The 16,848-nt window shown below is 43.6% G+C and overlaps 1 protein-coding gene across 1 annotated transcript; it reads right to left on the bottom strand.

Annotated features, from left to right (window-relative positions):
• Positions 1 to 3,528: 3,528 nt before the first annotated feature.
• LOC309528566 (pantetheinase-like) lies at positions 3,529 to 14,561 on the bottom strand. The gene is made up of 7 exons (XM_082216135.1): positions 14,302 to 14,561; positions 13,913 to 14,043; positions 9,047 to 9,239; positions 7,794 to 8,088; positions 6,363 to 6,733; positions 4,799 to 4,969; positions 3,529 to 3,766 (listed from the first exon to the last, which is right to left on the bottom strand). The coding sequence occupies exons 1-7, from the start codon at positions 14,515 to 14,517 to the stop codon at positions 3,650 to 3,652; spliced, it is 1,494 nt and encodes a 497-aa protein (XP_082072261.1). The 5' UTR covers positions 14,518 to 14,561; the 3' UTR covers positions 3,529 to 3,649.
• Positions 14,562 to 16,848: the final 2,287 nt, after the last annotated feature.

The following is a 16,848-nucleotide window of genomic DNA, read 5'->3' as shown; positions in this document are numbered from 1 at the left end:
ATTGTCCTGAGCCTAGCTGGTACCATTTTGGAGAGAGGAATTCTCCCCTCCCACCCACTAGTTTTTAGCAAGATAGTGAAAGGAGATTTAATCCTCTCCCTACTCCCCTTCCCTACATTTAGACAGTCCTTACCTCTTTGCTCTCATCTCATTTCACCCCACCCAGCCCAGGGGTCCGCCACCCAACATGGAATGCTATACACCTTCCATTGACTATCCTTTCACTCAGATTTCATATTCTCTTTCCCAGAATGCTTTCAGAGCCTGCTAGATCGGGGCATTTGGCTAATTTAGGCCAACATCTTGTTGTAGTAGCCAACCAGATGTGTGTAGCAAGACTGCAAGCACGCCAACACTCTCCCATCCTGCTGTTTCCAGCAACAGTTATTCAAAAGAATAATGTCTCTAACAGTGGAGCCTCTCAACCTCAGATGGTCTGCTGCCTCAAAGCGAGATTTTTGCATCTGATAAAAAGTGGCAACAGATTGATTAGGAAAGGGGAGAGAAGTGAAAGTTCAGCTCAGTAACTGTAGCTGGAAAAGCAGATGCCTCACCTTTCTCCCTTATAATGGACTGTGACACGATTATGTCCATCAGGATTATGGGACCTGACAGCAGAGATATCAATGAAAGTAGTAGTAGTAGTAGTAGTAGTAGTAGTAGTAATAATAATAATAATAATAATAATAATAATAATAATAATAGTTGTAGTAGTAGTAGTATTTATACCCTGCCCAACTGCCTAGGTTTCCCCAGCCTCTCTGGGCGGCTTTTAGCAGAATATAAAAACATAATAAAACGTCAAACGTTAAAAACTTCTTGATACAGATGTCATCTAAAAGTTGTGTAGTTCTTAAACTCCTTGACATCTGATGGGAGGGCATTCCACAGGTAGGGCATTACTTCTGAGAAGGCCCTCTGCCTGGTTCCCTGTAACTTCTCTTCTCACAGTGAGGGAACCACCAGAAGGCCTTCAGCGCTGGACCTCTGTGTCCAGGCAGAACGATGAGGTGGGAGACGCTCCCTCAGGTATACTGGGCCAAGGCTGTAAACAGAAACTCCAAATGGAATAGCCTACAAACTGATCTGGAGTGGCTGTGGAATCTAAGCAATGATGTCACAGTCCTGTCAGCCAATAGTTTTCAATCTCTTGCCAGGATTGTGGTTTTCAGCTAAATCTAAAACTGTTTAAAATCAAAATGGTAACATCTAGAGTGATTATTCATATTTCTATAACTATTGGGTTTGATGCTTTTGAATTATGGTGCTGGAGGAGACTCTTGAGAGTCCCATGGCTGCAAGAAGATCAAACCTATCCATTCTTAAGGAAATCAGCCCTGAGTGCTCACTGGAAGGACAGATCCTGAAGATGAGACTCCAATATTTTGGCCACCTCATGAGAAGAGAAGACTCCCTGGAAAAGACCCTGATGTTGGGAAAGATGGAGGGCACAAGGAGAAGGGGACGACAGAGGACGAGATGGTTGGACAGCGTTCTCGAAGCTACCAGCATGGGTTTGACCAAACTGCAGGAGGCAGTGGAAGACAGGAGTGCCTGGCGTGCTCTGGTCCATGGGGTCACGAAGAGTCAGACATGACTAAACGACTAAATGACTAAACAACAACAACAACAGAATAGACCCACAGAAATTAATGAACATATCTAAGTTAGGTCCATTAAATTTCAACAAGTCTCCTTTAGTAAAACTTAGTTGAATACCTCCCATTTCTTAGCTTAGTATGTCCTCACACAGCCAACGTGTATCCAACGGATGATTCATAGGTCAGAGACTCAGAACACCTGTTTTACGGGTAGCAGTCCCAAAGTTTCTCACATTAATTTAACAAAACAAACGAACAAGTAGGTAAATATATAATACTGCCAACTTCCTTTAAGATAACAGTACTAAATAAATAAAAGAAAGATCAATGGACCAGTATGGTGGGTTAGCTTGTGACACTGCGGTTCAAATCCCTTGTCAACTATGAAGCTGACTGGGTGACCTTGGGCCAGTCACTACCTCTCAGTCTAATTTATAGGCTATTTTTTCAGGCTCACCATTCTTCTCTCTTTTAAGATTTACTTACCACAGTACAGTGTAGCAACTTATAACAAAATGGTGTTTTGGACCAGAGTGTATATATGTCAAAATAAGCCAAGGGGAATTACTTTACTAAAGCATGATATTTATTTTAAGGGCAAAAGCAATGTAAACATAAAAACGACAATTCAAAACATTTTATTCATTACAAAGTAAGTGAGTCGCTTTTCCACTCAAACTGAGTATTCACAGAGACATCTAACAACCAGAAGTAAATTGCACATCTAACTGATTAAGCCTGAAATGAAAAACAAGGTTCATCAACTTAATTGCAAGTTTCCATGAGTTAAGAAACCATGGGAGAAATTTAGCACAGCACTTAGTCGGTGCAAGTATTCTTGCTTGGCTGATGTAACAATCTCCCCTCTCCTTCCTCTGTGCAATATTTGGGGGCTTCTCTTGACCCCACAGAGCCAATTTTGGAAAGCATGGGGGTATATATGGGGGAGGAGGAAGAAAGCCATATTGCACTAGTAGAAGCCATTTTGTGGGCTCCTGCTAGCAGGACTGGTTAGCTGAATTCCTCCCCAAGTGTATGCATAAGTCTCTGAACAACGCAGCTGGAGACCCAAGTAAGGAACAAGAAACTGGATCAAAACACATACAGCACATCTTTCCCAGAATCCTTTTGGGGACTGAGTTTGAGTTTGACTCCATTTTGGAATCTGACATATGATTTGGGCAGCAGGAAGATTACAAACTCACAAATTCCGGTCCTGGACCTACAGAGGGCCTTGGGTGCTTAGTATCTTCATGAAGTGTGGGCAAGACTGACCACTCACTCACAAACAACAAAGGCTCATTTTGGGTGCTTTCTCAGGATGAACCAGACGACCTTTTATCAAGTATTGGCCCTATTGAGCAGGGCACAGGTTTCAGGAAAAGCAAATAAATGTTTCTTTCTTTCTGATAGACGACAAATTAGTCGTCTGAATGCTTACAGCAGGGAGGAGGGTACCTGTGGCCCTCTGAAAGCTGCTGGATTCCAGTTCCCATCAACCTCCCCAGTCAGTGTGGCTTGAGGTCAGGAATGATGGGAGTTGGAGTCCAACAACCTCTGGAGAGCCACTGGTTCCCCACCCTGAATTATAGTTTATATTTGCCCTAGCAGCAGATTTCTTTTGGGTACAACCAAGAGGAGGAACACAAATATTAATAAAGTCTAAAGCCAAAGTCCTTCTTCATTGTATGCCCCATGCTCCTGTTTAAAGCAATGGGAAACTGCCATGTAGCTAGATGGTGTGTTCATCTCCTCGTTGTGGCTGATAACTGCTCCTAAACAGTGGCGTAGCGTGGGTTGTCAGCACCCGGGGCAAGGCAAGTAATTTGCGCCCCCTAACCCGTGGATTTGCGCCCCCTAACCCTAACCCCCAGATGTTGCACCCGGTGCGGCCGGCCCCCCTGCACCCCCCATGCTACGCCACTGCTCCTAAAACAAGCTATTTGGTTTGTCCTGCAGCAGAACACACTGATCCTGTTCATTCCGCCTTTGTTGTACAAGCACCCACAAAATCCAGGAAAAGAGACATGATCGTGATTGGATGAGTCTTATGAAGGAGCACCCTCTGGATGTGGCGGGTCCCTTTCATACCACCTTCCAAAAAGAGCCACAGATAGAACTGGCTTTGATAGGCCATTGCTTGTCAAACGTCCGTCAGTCAATACCTGGGAGGATGGAAAGGGGCAGGCAAAAAGTTATACGTTGGGAAACATGTTTGGCTTAGAATACATAGGAAAATACAGACAAACATTTATTACTGGAAAGTTACAGGTGCTTGCAATCAACCGTTTTTTTCTTGTTCTCTGATACAGGGTGGCCTTGCATTACACAGGACATCCATCCTGTTTGAAGGCATCCTTGCGCAGTCCAAGTCCAGTTTAAAAATAAAGAAGGGAGAGCAGGGCCCTTATAGCTGTCCGCCAACACCTGTCACCTAGACAGCAGACTGAGCCAGCCAGTCACCTGGCTGCAGTCTTCCTCATTATGGTGAAAAGTAATGCATTTCTTTTTAAGTTGTAGCAGTTTTCCGTGAGAGTCGTGTGCCTGCACCCAAAATACATTTAGAATTACTGAGTGACATGCATAACAGCATGTTTGTCAATGAGCAAGCAAGGAAAGCGGATAGACTAGGCCTCAGCCTGCCTTTCTTTGCTGAATACTGTAGGCCAGGACTGGAGAACCTGTGGCCCTTCACAGAGGCAGATTTAGGGCACTTGCTCAGCTTTGGGAAGCAGGTGTCAGGGCTCTGCCAGGGTCCTAGAGTCCTCCTTCCCAAAGCTGGGCAAGTGCTTGCCAGGCTTTGGGAAAGAGGTGGGGAGGCTCTAAGACCTTTCCAGAACCCCACACTTCTTTCCCAATGCCTGCCGTAAGCTGGAGGGAGGGCATCAAACGGCCTTGCCCAGGGTGGCATATGACCAAGCTCCAACCTTTCAGATGCTGCTGGGCATCATTCCCATCTGGAGGACCACAAGTTCACTAGCCTACTCTGCTACAGGAAAGGTGAGAGAGACCAAATTCACACACACATAGCAGGGAAAGCTGTTCAAAAAGTTCAGTGCTAGGTACAAAGAAAGCTGTGACTATTGAATGATTAGGAGCACAACTGTTTTGAGAGATTGCGAGGAGGAGCTGTTTTAATCTAAGAAATGGCTTGGGTCACTGCTTTTGCAGAAGTTTGAAGCCACTTTGGTTCTTACCTGAAATTCTCCAGTGGTCAGCTGAGTCTCAGTGAGCAAGACTTCCGGAAACACGTAGCTTGTGTTAAAGGTGCCACTGAGGGTGAAGGAGTCAAATCTTGTATGAGCTGTCTCAACTGGCTCCCCGCATGATTTCAAGTCTGTGCTCTTACATTTCAGTAGTGTGCATATCTATGGAAAGAGAGGGTTGTGGGAAAGGTTATTTTGTGGAACTAAGCCATTCAAAGAGCCTTGTGTTTATGGAATGGAGGAAGATACTTCCCATGCAAGTGGGCTATACACGATGCTGTTGTGATTCAAAACAGTACACAAACCAATGATAACACTGCACAATACTAAGCCTGAAGTAGATCACTTTCGCTGATTATTTTGAGACAACTCTAGAATATTTGGAAGAAATAAACAAGTATTCTTTTTGGAATACAGTACTGAAGTTATGGGATTGGGGGGATCTTTCTTTCTGTTTCCCTTTTGAGGACCAACAAACAAGGATTGCTTTTGAATCAACAGAGAATTCTGAGGCCTTTTCTATAAAAATAAATGTGTGCATCCTTCGAAAAACGCTATGCAATACTGGGAGTACTTAGCATTTGCAGGACACTTACAGTAAAAAGCAAACAAACCCAAGACAGAATATGAAGTTAAGCAGGAAGCCACATGGTGGCACTGTGTAAAGTAAAGGGACTACCATCTCCAATGACTTCAGCAGACTTATTTTCCCCAGAATCCTACTAAATTTTTAAAATTATGTTATGAATGTAATATATAATCCCCACCCCCTATATCAGGGGTGCGGAATCTGTGGCCCTCCAGATTTGTTGGATTTCAGCTCCTATCAGTGAGGCCAATGATCAGAGATGATAGGAACAAGAGTCCAACGACTGCAGCCATCTTGGCTCTAAGCAGTAGCTGTGCTCTAAAGAAGGGAGGTGTCTTACAGGGATTATTACTTTCTTCAGTAGTAATCCCTCTAATGATTCTTACAGGCTTTTGGAAAAGCTTCTGGAGAGTACAGCTTCTGGTTTCCTCAAAGGCTCTGCCACAATGAAAGCATGAAACACATGTATCCTAGACGTTGTTGGTAGGTAGGGATGGGAAACGCTATCAGTTTCTTTTTCTCTCGGTTTCTCGTTTTTCCAGTCTTAAATTCAGTTCTCCATATTCTCACATCAGTTTGTGAATTTTCTCTTTTAAAGAAGTTCGCAAGAAAATTCACCAGCATTTTAATAAACTAATTTTTAACGTGCTATTTGGCCCAATATATAGATTTCCCCCCTCTAATATAATGCATTTCTGTGTGTTGTTTTCACTCATATTTGCATTTTTATGCACATGTTACTAGAATATATTCGTCTTGGCTGGACATATTACTTGGCCGGAGAAGTGCAGTGCAAAATTCAGGAATGTGCCATTTAAAATGATGGCTGTGTTTTGGTTCACATGTTGTTCCGAGCTGGGTAGGTTTGCCTTTAAATGAGGACTGAGCCACATTCTCCACCACTCCCACTAGTAGGGCATTTCCCTTCTGCATGGCCTGCTCACCCTACCTCACAAAACCCTTTACCTGCAGATAATATTCCCCTTCGATCACATGAAGCCCATCAAAGGCGCCGAATGCGTAAACCTCATCCTCTCGCTTCTCTGCCATCTTGTAGCTCAAGTGGCAGCAGAGGCCCTTTTGGCAGACGGTGTGGTTTCCAGCTTCTCGAGAGAGTTCAGTGAAGGTGAAATTATCAAAATAGAAGCTTGCAGTAAACACTGGGCTTGCGGGGAAATGCTTGAGATTTGAAGCATATAAGCTCCAGTTGACAGCAGGAGGGTATGTGGGGGAAAGACGGGGGCGAGCATTGATTTCTGCAACCAGGAGTTTTCCAGTCTGCATTTTCATATCAAAGTGATACACCTTGGCTCCTTCAGGTGTAAAGATACCACTCCCTGTGGATGGCAAAAGACACTGGGGTGAGGCATAAGTTTTACTATTCCATTCCTTTACCCAAATGAATGGAGTACCAACAGCAATGGTAAAGGGAAGTAGAGCAGACTCTCAGTTCACTGATTTGGGGCTAGAAGCTAATGCATAGGGCAAATGGTGGGTAGTGACCAGATGTGGGTAATTGCTGAACTACAGTTCCCATCAATTCCAGCAAGCACGGCCAATGGCCAGGGATGATGGGATGTGTAGTTCAGCAACATCTGGAAAGGCAAAGGCCCCCCACACAAATAGCTTCAGTAGGGAATGCATCTCATTAGACAAAGCAAGGTAGGCAACAGATCCTGGGAACTGGCCTTAGTCCCCAGATGTTCTCTTCTACTTAGAATAGAGCTGTGTGCAACCCCCTAAGTTAGCATGTAACCCTCAAAGCCCGTGGGGTGTCGTGGTGAGTGTGTCAGACTAGGACCTGGGGAGAGAGAGAATCATGCACACCACCTTAAGCTAAATAGGGGGAAAGGTGGGCTATAAATGCATTAAGCACACACACACACACACACACACACACACACACACACAAACAGTGGAGGGTGCTGTCCCTTTGCCAGTGCTGAAGTAAAATCCAGCTGCTTCTGTAGGTGGAATTGGCCCATACCGTTTTGTCATTTGCCTCAAGCTGCAAAATGTATTGGGTCAGCACTGGGCATGTGAAGACAAATAATATATTAATGCAAATAATGTGTTGCCTGCAGAATATCATTGTGCGCTCATCGCCCGTCTTGAAAGAGGCTGGTAGAGAGTTCATAACTGCGACTTTAGTACTGGTAGCAGATGCTGGTGGACTCCAACTCCCATCAGCCCCAGGCACCATGGTCAAGGGGAGCTATAGTCCAGCAACATCTGGAGGGCCACAGTTTGCCATCATTATTTTATAAGGCTGATCTCTGAAGGAAATCACATTTTTAAAATAGCAATTAATAGGTTAATCATTTCCCCCCTCTGTCCTCTTTCCCACACTCAAATTGCCAGATCTATACGCTGAAATTATTCAAGGTAGCGCTTTACCAGTAATGTCCAAGGTGGGCTTGTTTATATTAGCAGCAAGGAAGTTGACACGCATCCCCATTGCCCAGGCTGAGTAGAACTCAACAGCAGACAAGAGCGGCAGGCCATTCTGCCAAGCAGTTGGGAAGAGGATGGTGTCCACCTTGTACTTCTCCACCAGCGAGATGGCAGGTTCACGATAATTAAGAACGTCAGCACAAGTCATAAGGCCAAGCTTCCCAAAGGAGGTGTTGAGGGTGACAAACTGTGGGTCCTTGGCGTAATTAAAGTATACTTCAGAAGCGAAAAGGTTGTACTGTTTATAAGACAGAAAATATATACAGATATTATTGGAAGAAAAGCACCTCGTGGAGACAGGAAAAATAGTATTAGGAACATAAGAAGCTGTCTTACACCAAGACAGAACATTGAGCTCAATATTGTCTAGACCAGGGAAACCAACAAGGTGCCCTTCAAAGGCCATCAGCCCCAGCCAGCCAGGATAATGTCAAGGATGACAGAAGATACTGTCTGCTACTTTCTGGAGGGCACTGTGTTGCCTACTCTTGTCTTCACTGACTGGCAGTGGCTTTCCAGGATTTCAGGTAGGAGACATTCCCAGCTCTACCTGAAGATGCCAGGACTGAAACTGGGACCTTCTGCGTGCAAAGAGGATAGTCTACTACTGACCTACAGTTATTCTCCTAGAAGTTGGCGGTGTTGCCTCTGTTTTTCAGCACACTTACAAGACCTGGATTATCTTGTGAAAACCATCTACAAGTAAAGTCCTTACAGCAAACATCTCAAATATTGTGATTTCTCTTTCAATGAGACACATCCATGCATACTGGTGCAGCTTCTCGGCCTGCTCCACATGAGTGCGTACCTATCTCTTATTTGGGTGGGAGAAATGGGGGCTCCTTTTTCTTCTAATTCAAATTGAGCTACGTATATTAATTTGCATTACTGTTTTGTGTAGACCAGGCATAGGCAAACTCGGCCCTCCAGATGTTTTGGGACTAGAACTCCCATCATCGCTAGCTAACAGGACCAGTGGTCAGGGATGATGGGAGTTGTAGTCCCAAAATAACTGGAGGGCTGAGTTTTCCTATACCTGATGTCAACTCTAGGGTGCATTACTGTGCTTTCTATAGCAAATGGAGAACCTGCAGCCCCCTGGAGCACAAACTCCCATAGTCTCTGACCATTGGCCAAACTGACTGGGCCTGATGGCGTCCAGCAACATCTGAACCAAAACAAAGAAGAGTGCTTACCTTGTGGTAACATGCCACAAATTTCCCTTCCGTATCGTAAACAACGTCTGTATTGTATTGATAGCGACCGTCACTCGGGCACTGGGGGTCACTGCGGTTGCATGGCTTCTTGTCCCCCATGTTGGCAACCACATAGATGGAGTTCTCCTTTGCTATGCAGCTGAGTCTTCCCTGTATTGGATTCGACCCAAACCTAATGTTGAAAGGAAGAAGTCAATCATCGATACAAAGTCTATTAAAATGGGGAGAGGCCAATTTAATTCTGATCATTTGTGAACCCTATCAGTTCAGAATGTGGCAGATTAAAATAAGAACGCACGGTTTCAGGTCTAATTAAGACCATTCTTACCAGGCTGGGGACAGAAAAAAAGAAGTTGGTCCAATAAATATTCATGGCTTTAGATCAGTCTTCTCCAACCTGGTGCCCTCAAAATGACCAGCCATACTAGCAGTGGCTGATGGGAATTGTAGTCCAACACATCTGGAAGGCACCAGCTTGGGAAATGTTGCTTTGGAAAGATCTTGTCCAGGGATGGAGATGGAGTGAGTGGGAAAAGATCTTGAAGTGACTAGAGAAAAGATCAAGGATATCTTAAAGCAGCAATAAAACGGTGTCGCATTTCTGTTTATATTACAGTGGCAAAGACAGGTATAAGATTTTTAAAAAAACCAAGCAAGTTGTCTCTGAGTTGGTTCACACTGGCTCTATTTTGAATGCAGCACAGGCCCAAGATTGAGGCCTGTGCATGTTCTTCCACTGCATGTAGTCTTCTTGGTGTAAAGTGATGCCTATGCCCATATAGTTGTACCTGGGAAGATGAACAGAATCCATTCCAGAAGTCCGTTCGACTTCCAAAAAGTTCAAAAACCAAAGCATGGCTTCTGATTGGTTGCAGGAAACTCCTGCAGCCAATCGGAAGCCACGGAAGCTCCATCGGATGTTCAGCTTCCAAAAATCATTCCAAAACTTCCGGGTTTCAATTGTTTGGGAGCCGATTTGTTCGGGAGTCTAGGCATTCAAGATCCAAGGTATGACTGTATTCATATGCAAGTATGCATAACCTTCCCATATGATCCATCCACCTTCTGCAGCATATGGGCAGTGTAGGCAGGACACGGTTGGTAATATAACGGTAAGTGCAGAGAGAGTAAAATGAGTCACGGAGTACAGTGCAAACTGTGATTGAACCGACAGCCCTGGTGCTAAGCATATGGATGTAACTGGGCACCAGCAGAAGTCTTATCAAGAGCAGCCTGGATTATCCAGTACTAATACTCTCTTCTGTCCAACTTGCAAGTCTGGGCTTATCAGCTTCCTTCATGCTCATCATGCTAATTAATTCATTATCTTAATTTATAGAAAGACTATACTATGAGAATGAATGATGTAAGCAGAGAAGACCTGGGAAATATAGCAATTTATTTTACGAGGAGGAGCTTTGTCTCTCCGCTAATAATTTTTACAATGCATATTATTGTTTTAAGGCAGTTGAGTGGTATTTTTTAATAATGCTCTTAAAATGCTTTAGGTTTGGCTCAGAGGATCCATAGTGTCCTTTCGACACCTGTCCTCAAGATAATTCTGTGATCATGCATAATCTGTCCTCTTTAATTTATTTTTCTATAGGTCTTCTAATGTAGCACCCTGAGCAAAGAACAGTTTTTTGAAACCAGGAGCAGCCTTTGCATCTTCCTAACATTATTACCTGTTACTAGACCATTGTCTACAATCTTGCCAACAGGCTGCTAAAACCCAGTTGACTTCGATATAATTTAAGCCACCTGCCAACTACCTTTGCGGCATTTATCAGCAAATGATTAAACATTTACATGTAATTTTGCACTAATGCAACTTAGTTTGAATTATAAGTTTCAGGTAATGCAGTCCTACGCATGCCTACACAGAAGTAAGTCTCAGTGAGTTTGCAGCATTTAATCCCAAGTAAGGGTGCACAGGACTGGATTCTAAACTCTTGTTTTTAAAAAGGAATACTGTTTCAACATGCTATTTTTAACCAAGTAAATTTGTTAAAAGATATACTTCCTGCAAAGTTTATTTGGCAGACATGAATCAGGCCATTTATACAATGACAGTTTTGTTTTTCTGTTTAGTATTATTGCTAAATAATTCACTAGGAGTGAATCAGCACATGAACTGAATTTCTCTTTTATAGAGAACCAAGATCCACTAAGCAGGGAAGTCCCGTGAATAACTAAGGAAAATCTCACAGGACATGCGGAAAAGGTGTCCCTTTGCTGCCACCTCGTGGCAGACAATTGAGCAAACAGATGCATTAAAGGTAAAGGGTAAAGGGACCCCTGACCATTAGGTCCAGCCGTGGCCGACTCTGCATTACAGTACTTCTAAATTGAATCAGGTACAATACTTACAGAAGTCTAGAATTTTGGGTTTTGTTTTGTTTGCCCGTTGTAGGTAATCTGATATCTGCTCCTAAATGTGTTTAAAGGTAAAGGTACCCCTGCCCGTACGGGCCAGTCGTCTCCGACTCTAGGGTTGTGCGCCCATCTCACTTAAGAGGCCGGGGGCCAGCGCTGTCCGGAGACACTTCCAGGTCACGTGGCCAGCGTGACGAAGCTGCTCTGGTGAGCCTGCACCAGGGCAGCACACGGAAACGCCGTTTACCTTCACGCTATAAAGCGGTACCTATTTATCTACTTGCACTTAGGGGTGCTTTCGAATTGCTAGGTGGGCAGGAGCTGGGACCGAATGATGGGAGCTCACCCCGCCGCAGGGATTCGAACCGCCGACCTTACGATCAGCAAGTCCTAGGCACTCAGGTTTTACCCACAGCGCCACCCGCGTCCCAATGTGTTTACTTAGAAGCAAATTTACTAGGTTCATGGTTAAGTATAGTGTGCTTTTTGATCACTATTCCTAGGAACCAGATCCCAGCTTTAATGGGATCTGGTAAGTATTTTTTAAAATCAAATGACATGGATTCCCGTAGGTAGATGGATGCATCTCCAGCTTTCACTGAGTATTCCTTTTAAGTGGCGGCTGCCCCAATTAGGTCACTATCACAACTTGTGAACTGCAACACCGCTCAAATAAAATGTAAGAGAGCAATCCCAAAAGAGTTCCTTTATTTTAGTACCCTCAACAAGAGCAGCGTGAGGGTGTTTCTGGGTCCAGCTCCGTCACTGGAGGCCCAGGTAACGTCAGTGGCTAGAAAGAGCTTTTATCAGCTGTGATTGTTGCATCATCTGCAATTGTTCCTGAACTGGAGAGCGTGGTCACGGAAGCTGGGACACTGCTGACTTCAAAACTGGATTACAGGAATCCACTCTGTGTCGGGCTTCCCTTGTGCTTGATCTGGACACTGCAGCTGGCGCAAAATGGTGCATCTCTGCCCCGGTTGCCCATTTGTCACCAGGCCAAATTCAAAGTGTCACTATTGGCATATAAAATCCGTAACACCTTAGAGTCTGTTTATTTGCAGGATTGCCCTACCTTGTATCTGCCCAGACAACTGCTTAGACTTGCAGAACTTGCACTGTTGCATGTACATTATACTCATTTTTTCATGGATAAGCAATAAATCTTTTAGGCAGGTGTCATCACTGTACTTTTTGCTGCCTGCTTAATATATATTTTAATTCAGAAAGCCTATCCAGGCATATAGAATGCTTATATGAATTTTCAAACTGGTGTTTATCTTCTTATTTGGAATCCCATACCAATTGACTTCAGGCAGACACTTTCCCTGTACACTTTTTGGCACCTGTTTAATATACTTTTGTTTAATGTAAATGTCATGTGTGTGTTTAGCTACTGTTGATTCTAATCATTGTTCATATATTTTGAAAAAACCTCTTAAAAACTGTTTAAAATCTATAATCCGCAATGTTTCATCTTATCTCTTTGTAAACTGTTTAGAGGGTTTTTACAATCCAGCAGCATAAATAAGTTTTGTTAAATAAATAAAAGCATGCGAACTTAGAATCATAGAGTTGGAAGGGATTCAAGAAGCCATCCAGCCTACGCCCTTGCCTGAGGACAGCATTCCATATATATATATATATATACACACACACACACACACACACACACACACATACATACACACACACACACACACACACACACACACACACAGAGAGAGAGAGATATACATTTCACTGATTTTACAGTCATTTTGACATTTTAAAACTTGATTTCCTTCCCCCTCTTTCTGTGGTTCCTTAAATTTATTTTTAATATCTTCTGCATATCCAAATTAATTTAACTTACTCATTTATTTATTTTCTTTATATATATACTCTTATGTAGCTGCAGGTTATTACAATAATCCTGCCAGTTTTTTTAAATCTGTTTACAATTTATCTGTAAATATTCAATAAACCATTTCCATTCTTTTATAAAAAAAAGTTTATCTTGATTTCTTATTCTTCCAGTAAGTTTCACCATTTCTTCATATTCCATAAGCTTTTGTATCCATTCTTCCTTTGCTGGGACTTGCCTGATGACAGCATTCCTCTGCATAAGCCTCTGCTTAACTTCCTCATCACCTCCTGAAGCCCTTTGTGCTACTGCCAAACAGCTTACTGTTAGGAAGCCTTCTTTAACTGAAATCTATTCCCTTGCCATTTCCAACTGTTAGTTCTAGTCCTACTCTGGAGTAACAGAGAGCAACCAAAAAGAGGAACAAATGCCACATTGTACTGGAATTGCCATTCTGCACATATCTTGAAAAGCACCAGGGAACTCCACTATTACTTCACCACAACAAATGAAGGTGTGTTTGTAAAGAAGAATCTGAGTCATATTTTCTGATTTTGAGGCTACACCCCGGAGCTGCTTCTGTTTTTAGCTTAATGAATAACATGAAATCGGCAAGAAAATACCTTTTTGGCTCATTGCATGGAATCCAGTCTACTTGCGGATCTGGTATATATTCCAAATAAGGATATAGAGTTTCTCGGGTGAAGACCCAGCCATAAAGGGCATCCTCAGGCGTCACAATGATGTGGGCACCCTGCAAAAAGACATCAGTTCAGACATATTAACCCCAGGACAAATACTGCCATCAAAAGGTTGCTATCCAACTCAGAGTGGGGAAATCTGTGGCCCATCAGATACTGTTCGGCTCCAACTCCTATTGGCCTCAGACAGTATCATGGGCAGTGGCCAGGGATGATGGGAGTTGCAGTCCAGAAACATCTGGAGGACCATCCGGTTTACTAGTCCCTGATGTTGCTGCTGCTGATCTGCTCTAACTGGTATGCAGTAGTACCTGCTGGGCAGCTGTTTTGATGGCTCCTTCTAAGATGTCTAGATTTCTGTTCATCAGCTCCAAGGCTTCTGCTCGAGAGACGTTTCTTGGAGTGTCTCCTGTCAGTATCACAGCATGCTCATAGACAGCGGCAATGAAGGTGTCCTCTAAGGCAGAAGAAGGGAGAATCATTCCCATCAGAAACGCAGCACAAATGTGAAGCTGGAAGATCGCCATGCTGGTGGAATCTGCCCGTCTGCTGCTCAAAATGAGAAAGACTAGGCGGTTACCTGATTTTTAAAGAAGTTCCTGAAGCTCCAGTCATGGGGAAGTAAAATTGTGAAACGCAGATTGTCAAACTCAGCAAACTGAATTCACCTTGGATTAGTCTTGCACAAGGCAGAGAAGCAGGCGCTTCTAACAACAGTGTTTGTTGACCTAAAAGCAGGCGCTGCCAATCTAAAACTGGTGAGTTCATGCAGAGGGCTGGAGAAGGTGCATCAGAACAGGCAAAGAACTTGAAATTCGTGGTTCAAAGATTCATCCTAAAAAAGCAAATAGACTACTTTGAAAGTCAGAGCAGTCACAGCAGGTTCTTTCTGCAGAATCACTCAACAGTAAGACTTTCATGGGATCCAGGTAATGTCTTGAATCCCAGATGCAGAGATCAACAAGAACATGGGGCAGAGTTTCTGTGGCAACATTGCTTCCTTTGTCCTGTGTCTATCTTCAGTTATTGACAAAATAAAAAAATTCCTTCTAGTAGCACCTTAAAGACCAACTAAGTTAGTTCTTGGTATGAGCTTTCGTGTGCATGCACACTTCTTCAGATACAGTTATTGAAGTACTGTACCTCGAACTTGCTCACAGCTCCCAAAAGTTGATGGCCAGTCCTCCTTAAGGACAGCTGCAACATCTGGTCCTTCCCTCCCACCCAGTCCATCACCATGATGGATGATTTGCTAGGTGATGAGGATGCTTCATGGGGGGAAAGCTCTGCTGCCATCTTTTGAAATCACATGCTGGTGGCTCCCTATGCGACCTGCAGGTGACCAGTGATCTTCCTCTGTGCCTAGGGGATGGGGCCATAGCTTAGTGATGGGGAACTTGCTTTGGGGGCTCCAGATTATTCCCTGGCATATTCAGGCAGATTTGAGAGTCATGTCTGAAACGCAACAGAGCCATTGCCAGCTAGTGTAGACTGAGGCTGGGCAGGCTTGCCAACTCTATTTTGTGTGTTTTGTTATTTGAACTAGAAGCCCAGGAAGATCTGCCTTCCAGAGCTAGCAGCCCAACACACAGAGTTTGAATTTCTATCGATAAATCCTTCTAAGGCAATCTTTCCACTGTATTTTGGCTTGCCAGATGGAACAGTCACCCCTTCCACACACACCCCAATGCTGTTTCCTGACCCCTTCCGCCAAGGCAATTTAAGGTGGCATGCAGGAGGGAGGAAAGGTTAGAAGCCCCATTGTGCCAGTTCTTGTGAAGGGCTTCTGCTGACGAGACTCATTTAGTTGAATCCCACCCTTTGTTTTTATGGGGCATTTTTTGTCTAGCTTTGTACACATTCTTAAACAGTTCAAAAGTGCTTTTGAACAAACACCCAGTGTGCCTCTGAATACGTTCGGAGCCAAGGAACTTTTCAAGACAAGAGCAGAGCTGCAGTCTGTCCTTTTGCACAGAAATCCTCCCTTGCTTCGCTTTCATTTCAGCAGGCTACGTTTAGGTAGGAACATCTGTTTGGTTGCTGCTAGTGCTAACAGTTGGGAATTGGAAACATCTTGCCGAGCCACTGAAAATCCCGTGTGTGCATAATCCCTTAAGGGACCAGTGGTGTGTGTCTCAGCAGAAAGCATCGTCTTATGTTCCGACGAGTTTCAACAACATCTTATTAAATAGAGAACTAATATATTTAGGGAAACTCAAAACTTAATGGCATCTTGGCAGAGCCCCACCATCCGCTTGTAGAATGGCAATTCTGCCTGCTAACAGGAGTCATAGATCTACCTTCAACAGAAGCCAGACAACTTTATGGCTACATTGAATTAGATTTTTATTTGCAAGGTACCCACATGCATATTTCCTCCAAGACCTCTTTCTTATATAATGTCTGCTGGAAGCAGTGTCAGACTAGAAACTTGGAGACCAGGTTCAAATCCCCAGTGAGCCTTAGAAGCTCACTGGTTGGTCTTGGGCCAGTCATGTTCTCTCAACCTAACTTACCTCACAGGGTTCTTGAAGGGATTAAATGAGGAGGTGGAGAACCACATACACCACCTTGAGCTCCTTGGAGGAAAAGGTGGGATATAAATGCAATGAATAATGTTTTAATGTAGTTTTAATGTATTCTAAATCTTTTTGTTGCAAGCCATCCAGAGTGGCAAGTGAAACCCCGCCAGATGGGCAGGGTATAAATAATAAATTATTATTAAATTATTATAATTAACAAAGCAGGAAGCAATGTTTTTCAAATGAAGAGGGCAGCTCTACACCTTGCAAAAGGAATGTGCCTGTCTCTTTTTTTGAAGGTAATGGAAAAGTCAACATTTACTGGAGCTGAGCACA

This window comes from Podarcis vaucheri, assembly GCF_965113315.1.
Source record: "Podarcis vaucheri genome assembly, chromosome: 3".
In the NCBI taxonomy this organism is placed as follows: domain Eukaryota; kingdom Metazoa; phylum Chordata; class Lepidosauria; order Squamata; family Lacertidae; genus Podarcis; species Podarcis vaucheri.
Note: the sequence above shows the minus strand (reverse complement) of the source record. Positions and strands in the feature narration are given on the sequence as shown.

Bases quoted from the DNA above. Each gene is read 5' to 3' on its own strand.
- LOC309528566 (XM_082216135.1), bottom strand. From the start codon at position 14,517: ATGGCGATCTTCCAGCTTCACATTTGTGCTGCGTTTCTGATGGGAATG. The intron at 8,089-9,046 runs GTAAGCACTCTT...TCTTATAAACAG, and splicing joins TTGTGGCATGTTACCACAAG to TACAACCTTTTCGCTTCTGA. The intron at 4,970-6,362 runs GTAAAGGGTTTT...CTCTTTCCATAG, and splicing joins AAGGGGAATATTATCTGCAG to ATATGCACACTACTGAAATG.